Source organism: Cebidichthys violaceus, unplaced genomic scaffold (genome assembly GCF_023349555.1).
Source record: "Cebidichthys violaceus isolate CVI_PGR_0920_01 unplaced genomic scaffold, fCebVio1.0.p SCAF_150, whole genome shotgun sequence".
Lineage (NCBI taxonomy): Eukaryota > Metazoa > Chordata > Actinopteri > Perciformes > Stichaeidae > Cebidichthys > Cebidichthys violaceus.
In genome coordinates, this window is record NW_027176319.1 from 16,600 (window position 1) to 26,425 (window position 9,826).

Here is a 9,826-nt window from a genome sequence, read left to right on the forward strand (position 1 = left end):
CCGTCGTCCCCTGCAGGCAGCAGCCTCGCATCCCCGATTAAAGCAGGGAAATAGGTTGTGACAGCAGACGTCCTCCCCGGCCTTCCTCATACTCTCAACATTAATTTGCTGATTCCTTTTCTTCTCTGTTTGGGACCCCGACCGTATACGTGCACTTTACGTCCCCCCCTGTCCCCCCCGAGGCGCTTTTTTTTTGTTTTTACTCCGTATTACGGCGCGTTTTTATCGCGCGGGTCTGTAATCTGGAGAAGAAAAGCAAAGAGCCCAAAACGGCAGAGGGCTGCAGAGTGTGTGTGTGTGTGTGTGTGTGTGTGTGTGTGTGTGTGTGTGTGTGTGTGTGTGTGTGTGTGTGTGTGTGTGTGTGTGTGTGTGTGTGTGTGTGGAGGAAACCTTTAAAATGATTCACAGCTCCCGGCACTTCTGCGTGCATTTAAACGTGTTATCTAAATGGTTAAAATATGTTTTGTTTTAAAAGCTTGTTGATTTTTTTTTTTTTTACAAATTTTCATGCGCAAAACTTAACTTTAACTCCTAAAGTTTTGATGTTTGTTCCTCTTAACATAACTGTTTAATACATTTCTATATTAACCTCATCTTAAATCACTGCGCGTCTAAAGAAAATGACTTAAAGTAATTAAACCAACTATTTCACAATGATAAATCTATTTTTATTTAAAGATTTAGTTTATCTCTGGAGTGAATAAAGAGCAAAATGTCCCGTTCTTACCTCCGCGGAGTCACTCGGGCGTCTTTAATGTTCCCGTTGAAGCAGAAGAAGTGAAAAAAAAAAAAAAAAGAAGCCATTTGGAGTCATTTCCCTATTTTTCAGTGAATAAGAGCGACGCGCTGCGTAAAAGGCGCCTCTGCGCGGCTGTGCAGCTGAGGATCCTTCAGCCGAATGGATTATCTCCTGAGCTTTGATGTCTCCTGGCCTCACCTCACAGGTGCTGAGCGCCGCTCGGCCTCCGCGGTAACTTCCTTTTTCCTTCCCAAAAAAAAAAAAAAAACTGCACCTGAGGGAGCCCGGGTCTCCGCGTGCGGCGCCGGGTCTCCTATACAGCGCTGTGTTTTATGCATCATCGTTTTAATAAGCACCGACAACATCCCCGCAGATCCCCGCTTCCAATCCTGCCGGCTGAAGGGACAAAACTTTTCCCCCTCCTCTCCTCGCCGCCTAATCCCAGGCTTTACCAGCTCAGCATTAGGAAAAATTCAACTGCAATTTGGGATTAGACAAAATACTCTTATTACAAAAGGTTGGTGCAACTTGATAACTTGATACTTGTTCAGGGGTTTATCTCGGGGTCTTACTCACATCGAGAGAGGAGGAGAGAGAGAGACAAAAAAAACAACAAGAAATGTAGTTGGAAATGTCAGAATAACCCGACTCTTTTGTGTTGTGAGGGCCATATTTGTTGAATGGCCTTTTTGCATAATTTAACACTGTGTGTGTGTGTGTGTGTGTGTGTGTGTGTGTGTGTGTGTGTGCGCAGAGGAGGGGTGATGGTATTTCGGTCAGACCCTCCACGGGCCCTCTGACTGCTCGGACTTCAGATGTGGAAATAAATAAAAAATAAAAAAGGTGCGTAAAAGTGTTTGACCTCCAGTCAGCAGACCCCAAATTAACACCCCCTCCGCTCCCCCAAAACACCCGTCCTTTTACGACACATTTCTCCTCTGTACGTCACCTCTGTTCACGTTCTCATCATTCGTAGATTTGGAAACACTCACTGTCCCCATCGGTGTGATTTGTACGTTTGGCCTCCGTGCGTAAAAGGTCATGGATGGACTATTGTTCGTGTATATTAAGGTGCGTTCAGGTGCCCGTATGCTCCTCCGTGTTCCTGCCTGCGATAAGCAGCATACGGGCCTCCAACATGACGCTGGTCGACTATTGGTGTCTAAGTTTCTCTGTCAAAGTGCTCTCGTCGATGTCTTTTAAGGCCTCCACTTTGATCCTCCTCCTCCTCCTCTTCCTCACACACACACACACACACACACACACACACGTAAAAATGTCCTTTCCATCCCTGCAGCTTCTGTCTCTGAACATTAGCTCGCTTTCAGCTCAGGCCTCATTTTAAAGAAGTTTTTTTTTTTTTCTGCAGAGATCCACAAAGGATAGCCGAGCTGAGCTGCGACCCTCACTGTCACGCGGGCCAAAAAAAACACCCCGGTTTGTTTCGTGTGTGACGGGTTAAAAAAAACACATTAAAAAAAGAAGAAGAAGAAGAAACATCGACGTGTAACGTGCAGGATGTGATTCAGTGACCGCAGCTTCTGGTGCGGATTTTTCTCCTTCTTCTTCTTCTTCTTCGTTTTCCTCCGCAGTGAGTTTGAGGTCTATCCCTATTAAACTTTACGTCAACCATCCTCAAATGTAATTCTAAATGGGGATTAAGACCTCATTAATATTCATGAGGACTGGAGAGACAGAGAGGAGGGGGGGGGGGGGTGTATCACAATAAAATCAAACTGGATAAATTGAACTTCTTTCCTCATCACAGAGGAATAAACAGTCAAAATAAACAGCATTAATACGAAGCTGAGGATTCTCTGCATTACAGGAAGTGTGTGTGTTCTGCTGCTAATTAAATGAAAACACAGCTTCCTGTCAAACTAAACACCCGTTTAAACCGTTTAACCCTTAAAAACAACCGTTTCTCCTTTAATGTAATGCTCTTGAAATATTCGGAATCGTGTTTTTTTCCCCCGTTGACTGATTCGATGTTTTTGAGGAAATAAGACGACGCAGGAAGCAAGAAAACGGGTCGTTCTTTTGACGTAAATACGTGAAATAATTAAATAAGAAAATGTTTCTGTAAAAATATCTTCTTAAATTCGGTTTCTTCTGTCGCGCACTTTGGCGCACACGCAGAGCTCAGACGCCGTCTCTGCTGCAGGCCTGAGAAACATTTCCATCTTTTTACAAACCTCTCTGTGGTTCGTCTGGTCTCGGGACCGGGACCGAGAGGGGAGGAGGAGGAGGAGGAGGGGGAGGGGGTAAGTGGGAGTGGGCACTCCCGGCTGCCACCGCGGCACCCTATAGGCCGCCCCCGCCGTCCGTCAGAGCGGGAACGCGCGCCGATTGGCTGCAGGAGGCGGATCCGCAGGTGTCCTCCGCTCATAGAGGCGCAGGGCGGAGAGAAGGTGATCAATCTCCATCCGTCTCCTAGAAATCACCTTAACACTCTGACAGACAACGACAAGCCCCCTGAAAGCAAATGAGTTTGATTTATTTGGCTGCAATAAAAAAAAAAAAAAAGAGAAACACCCGGAACCGCACCGAGGACGCGGTGACGCCCCGCGCGCTGATAACTGCGTGTTTGTCCTCCGCGATGCCGCTTCGTTTGCACACTGTTGTTTGTTTTTGAGCAAGTCGGCCGTCGTCCTGAGTTTTGTGCCCTGCAGACTTCCCGCTGCTGGATAATTTACCGCTGCTCGCGCGTTGTGGCCCGAAGAGCTCGGGAGAAGAGAAGAGGCGGAAAAAAACAAGGTACGGTTTCTCCTCTTTCACTCACTTAAAGTCGGTTGTTTTATTAAGTTTGTGCGCATTTTTACTCGCAGAACTCTGCGTGAAAAGTCACTTTTTTTTCCTCCAAACATTTCGAGAACGTATTTTAACGTTAAACTCTGACGTGTGCAGCGAAGGTTTTCAATTTTTGCACCGCTGCACGTTTTCTTTTTCTTTTTAGCGGAGATATCAATTAATCCGCACCGCGGAGGACTCCGACCTGAACCGGATAAATTAAGTCAACTTCCTCCGGAGTAGATAATTTTAATATTTCCATTCCTGCGAGTTTCTTATTTGAGAGCAATTATCCATTAAAGCGTTTGAACCACTTAGCAGATAATTGGAGAGGCGTATTTTTTGTTTTTTTTTGTTAATTTATTTCGCTGATAGGAGCGCTCTCTCTCTCCCCGGAGGTCTAATCTAAATTCTAATTGAGTTCATTTGCACCGAGATCTCGGCTTCTTCTCTCCGGCCTGGCTGCTGGAAACACGTTCGGTTGTCTCTGGTTAGTTCAAATAAATCTCTTCACAGCCTCTCTGTTAATGCACGCGCTTTAAACTTGTTTTATTCCTCAGTTAGAAGTTAAACAAATCAAACTTTGTGATCAGTTTATAGAAGCGCTTTCCTTTAGAGCTCCAGCAGGATGACCCGTGTGTTCTGAATGTGGACGCAGGTTGAAGTTAAATGTTGAATTATTCTTATTCTCTGCTGTCAAAAGAGGAAATGTTATTTGTTCCTAAAATAAGTATAATTCATTCGTATTTCCTGAGAAAGACAAACAAACTAAAGTAAAACTAGGCCTTTATAATATATTTATAACCACATCATTTAAAAGCACGGACATGGATGACGAGAATATTTGTGCTTCACAGAAAATGTAATATTTAATCAGCTGAAAATCGTGACGTGAAGAAACAATTTCTCTTTTTCTCTAAGAAGTTTGGTTCTTTCCAGGAGGGGAGCTGACTAAATACAAGCGAGACTAAAGTTAATTAAATCTCACGAACGAGTAACGTGAACTCCTCGTGAGGATCTCGGGTGGTTTTATCGTGATTCTGTGGAGGACTCAGTCAGACGTGAGATCCACAGGAGCCTCGTTCTGCTCACAACACGCGCGAGGTCCGCCGACCCGAAGCAAACAGAACGAGCGAGTTCCAGAAAGACTTCAGACAAACGCAGCTGTGATTTTTATAGATTATCAAACCGCATCCATAATCCATCTTTATACGCGCGCGCGCGTGTGTGTGTGTGTGTGTGAGAGAGAGTGCAGGCCTACACACACATACACACTAAACACACACATTTTACCCATAAGTCTATACAAACTAATTCAAACACAAATGCAGGAACAAAGTGATGAACAATAAATAATTCTGCGTTCTTCAGAAGCTTATTTAAGTGACGTCACGTCAGCTCCTTTCAGCATTTCACCGTTTGACTCTAAAGCGACACAAATTTGGGGAATAATTCATTATTTAAGATCACAGTGACACGATGCATTACATAATGGAGGCCGAGTAAACTATTTAGATTTAATTATTAAAAGGATTTAAATGATGTAAAAATATATATTTTTACATAGGAAAATGTTTGATTATAAATACCGTAATCTTCTTTAGGTGGTCAATAAAACATAAATGTGTAGATAAACATTCAATGCGTGTTCAACTTTTCATCAGTTCATCTCTCATGAAGCTAAAGAGGCTGAACACGTGAATTTAAACGTCGCTTGTTTTTATTTCCCAGAATAGATTTAATGTTCGTCTCCGCTCCCGAACGATCCGTTTATCCTCCACTATAATTCATGCTTTCATATCCTATGAATAAAATAAATAATACCAGTATGATGGGAGCTTTAGGAGCTTTTGGTTTTCTGCGTAAAGTCCCAGTTTGAGTCACTGGTTCACCCGCCGAATACAAAACAACGCACGAGAGATATTAGTAATGAGTGGTTTAAAATGAAGTGAGTTATTTCTAAATATCCCTCTGAGCATTTAGGATGAAATATGTGTGTTTTCTTCTTCCTGAATCGTTGGTAACATTCCCCTCCCGTGCGCAGTGACTTGGATCGGCCCCCTGTCCCGTCAAGCTGCAGCATCGGGGGAAACCGAACCACTGGCCTGAGCTGGGTGGAGCAGTGACCGCCTGTAGCATGATGTCCTACCTCAAACAGCCCCCCTACGGCGTCAACGGCCTGGGGCTCAGCGGCGCTGCCATGGACCTGCTGCACCCCTCAGTGGGCTACCCATGTAGGAGACGCGCACACGCACACACACACACACACACACACACACACACACACACACACACGCACCTTTTTACACGTGAATGCACCCAGTTTGGACCAGTAAGAGCTCCAGACATCTGGACGAAAATTACTGAAATATCTACAAATCAATAAAGATGTTTGCCCTCCAATAATAATAATAATAATAATAATAATAATAAGGATGTTGTTATTATTGTTAATAACTATTAACAATATTATGATAACATAGTTGTTATTGTGGTTCTGCAGAATTATGATAATAATAATAACGTGTGGTTTTGATGTATTTAAAAAAGTTTACAGAAAGGCAACAAACAACTATGTCAAATAAAAAAATCTATATTTTTTTATGAATTAGTAATTAGTCTAATAGTCTTCACATTCAGATGTTTTTAAGTGATTAAACTGTTTATCTTCTACTGTCAGCAAGGAGCCGTTTAAAAGGAAATATTAAATATGCTTTAAGTTGATTCTCTTTATCTATTTAAAATTAAGGGTTGAATTGTCTCTACAGTAAAGGAACTACAGCAGAAATAAACACGACGTTTTCTCGCTTAATAATGACAAAAAAGTTGAAGTTCTGCGTGTTTTTGAGGTGGTTTTATTAACGTTATGTTGTTTTTATTTATTTTATTTTTTTTAGCCACTCCCAGGAAGCAGCGCCGGGAGCGGACCACCTTCACCCGCTCTCAGCTCGACATCCTGGAGGCTCTGTTCGGTAAAACCCGGTACCCGGACATCTTCATGCGGGAGGAGGTCGCTCTGAAGATCAACCTGCCGGAGTCCAGAGTCCAGGTGAGCAGTGACGCATTTAAAAAAAACAACAACTCCCGCCACAACCTCCCGTGTGTTCGGTACAAACCGTGGAAAAAATAACGCACGTGGCCTCGGGGTTAACTCTCGAATACATATGAACTTATGACGATAAATGACGTTATTAGATACTATTTAAACGGGTTATTGTCATACAAACACTCGCTATTACCGTTGCCACCGTGTTACCCGGTCATTATAACGTAATGTCACCAAACAGAGGATTTAAACTGACGCTTTGTTTTGCTAGCAGCTTGTGTTGCTACTCAAACTCAATGAACTATTCGTGATTCATTAAAACATTTGTGATAGTTCAAGAGTTATTCATGTGTTCACTCTCTGAGAGTTAGTTTTAAACACTCATTTAAATGTTCCGTTTTTATATCTTTTACATGATGTCGTCATGTGCTAACTCAATGCTAGCTAGCTAGCTGTTAGCTAACAGGCTGTAGATGACTTCACAATCATCGATGAATCAGATCAGGATCAATATCTTTATGATATTAATACCAATGTACTTTATTGTGTAATGTATCAGGAGGGTTATTTAACTGATTCATGAGGAAAACGATGTGATGATTTTAGAGCCGCTAACTTAAAGGTGCCACTATGAATTCAAACATGCAGACTGCTTTATACCGGTTATGTAACTGTAGTTTAACCGGGATGGTTGCGTTCAAGTGTCGTGGTTATTTATACCATCTCCTCTCCTCTGTTTCCTGTTGAACTCTCATCACTGTTTAAGCTCTTGATTCATTAAAGGGATCCAAACTGTTCACATTGATGAGAACAAAACGATTTAGAAAAGCTAATTTTTAATCGACCGTTTCATAATTATTTGATGCAACCTAACGGAAGGCCATGTAATATGATCTGAAATATGGGATCCGCTCTGAGGATGTTCAGAGTATTCAAGCAAATACTCGACAAACAACCGGCCGCTGTACTACAATGTGGAACAAATACTACTCTTCAAAGGCATTAAGGGGGAAAACCAAGGCCAGTTATTCTCAGAATGCGTGTGTGAAACAAAATGCTCTACATGATCCGACCCTCTAGAGTTACCTCACTGTGTGGTGAAACCTAAGAGGCTGTTATCTTAGAGCCGTCTACCAGCTATGAAATTAGACCCCGTGATGGTTGGTCCGAGCCAAAGGGGGCCGGGGGGGGAAATGAACCTCGATGGCTAATAACCCCTCAATTTTCCTCCATAATGTACTCCCAGCGTGGCCTGGGAGTATCTTCTTCTTCTTCTTCTTCTTCTTCTTCTTCTTCTTCTCAATGAAATGCTGAGGTTGTGTGTGTGCTCTCTCATGGGTTCCAGGTGTGGTTCAAGAACCGGAGGGCCAAGTGTCGCCAGCAGCAGCAGAGCGGCAACAGCGCCAAAGCCCGGCCGCCCAAGAAGAAGTCGTCTCCGGCCCGGGAGAGCACGGGCTCGGAGAGCAGCGGTCAGTTCACGCCGCCCGCCGTCTCCAGCACCGGTTCCTCCTCGTCCTCGTCCTCCTCCGCCAATCACACGGGCCCGGCGTCGGCGGCTGCGGCGCTCAGCAGCACCTCTACCTCCATCGGCGCCGTCTCCTCCATCTGGAGCCCCGCCATCTCCCCTGGAAACGCACCCGCCACCGCCGTGGCCCCGCTCCCGGAGCCCGGACCGGCCTCCAACGCCTCCTGCATGCAGCGTTCGATGGCGGGCTCCGCCGCCGCCGCCGCCACCTCCTACCCGATGTCCTACAACCAGACGCCGGGCTACGGCCAGAGCTACCCGACGCCGTCCGGCTCCTACTTCAGCGGCGTGGACTGCAGCTCCTACCTGGCCCCCATGCACTCCCACCACCACCCCCACCAGCTCAGCCCCATGACGGCCTCCTCCATGTCGGGCCACCCGCACCACCACATCGGCCAGTCGTCGGGCCACCACCACCACCACCACCACCACCAGGCCTACGGCGGCTCCGGCCTGGCCTTCAACTCCTCCGACTGCCTGGATTACAAAGAGCAGACTGCAGCCTCCTCGTGGAAGCTCAACTTTAACACCACAGACTGCTTGGACTACAAAGACCAGGCCTCCTGGAGGTTCCAAGTCTTGTGATCAAGCTTTTGACCCCCCCCCTTCTCCCTGCTCGCCGGCTCCCCCTCTTCTTCTTTTTTCTCATTCCCCAGATTAGCATATTGCTTGTTTTTTCAAAAGACAAAAAGAGTTTATGAACCACAAGATCAGCAATTGGACTTTTTTGTTTTTTCCTCCCTCTCTCGTCTTTTTAAAAAACACATATTTAACAAAAAGAGAAGAGAAACGGTTGCAGTTGAGAGAAGAGAGAGCAGCTTCCTGACGATGAACGGCGGGTTTTTAAAGGAGCTGGATGATGTTGAGAAAAAGAAACTCCTTCCACCAGCAGCTCTCTGGAGGAATATGTTCCCCTGCTGCACCTCTTTACCTCCGGACCCCCAAAAATCAAACCCTGTATAGTTTTTATTTCTGAAATTGGTTATTTTAGGATGACAGAGATTTTTAGTCAGCGACTTCGAGGAGCTGAAATATGTAAATATGTATTTGGGTCAGTTACATTGACCATGTTTTAGTTGGTGGGGTTTTTTTTGTTTTTTTTTCCGAATTTGAAAAAATTGTTTATTACCACTTTGGGAGAAAAAAAAACAAAAGAAGAAAAAAAAAACAACAACCTGTATGTAAATCTTTCCAAATATTCCAAAGAGAACAAAATTGGCCATAAAGTTCAGCTTTTATGTTTTAATGTTTTGGCAATTTGAAAAACTCTAAAAAGTCAAAAACATAGATGCAGAACTATTCTGGACGTTTGTCCAGTTTGTTTTCCAGATATTATTATTATTATTATTATTATTATTATTATTATTATTATTCTAACCTCTATACATTCTCAAAGCTGGCCTCCTCTCGTGATATTGGACATGTTTGAAACCGCAGCACTTGGCTTGATATTTGGAGTCAGAGCGTTTTTATTTTTTTCTGGAGAGGAAAAAAATGTGGATTAATATTCCAAAAATGACAGTAAGATGTTGAATGTATCTTTAAGGAGAAACCGCCCTTACATACATGTTCATCCAATAAAGATCCGTTCAGTCATATCGATCTTCCTCAGTGGATTCTGTCTCACTTTGGTTCCCGACAAGGAGTCAAGTTTATTTTATTATTTTAGATGCATGGAACAGAAAATAAGTCAAGATTCCTGTTTTCTCTCGTTTTGAATTGGTCA

The 9,826-nt window shown here is 43.9% G+C and overlaps 1 protein-coding gene across 1 annotated transcript; it reads left to right on the forward strand.

The window, feature by feature from the left end:
* Positions 1-3,128: 3,128 nt before the first annotated feature.
* otx1 (orthodenticle homeobox 1) lies at positions 3,129-9,375 on the forward strand. Its single transcript, XM_068710355.1, has 4 exons — positions 3,129-3,496; positions 5,574-5,763; positions 6,427-6,578; positions 7,921-9,375. Exons 2-4 carry the CDS (start codon positions 5,667-5,669, stop codon positions 8,683-8,685), a joined length of 1,014 nt encoding a protein of 337 aa, XP_068566456.1. The 5' UTR covers positions 3,129-3,496; positions 5,574-5,666; the 3' UTR covers positions 8,686-9,375.
* Positions 9,376-9,826: the final 451 nt, after the last annotated feature.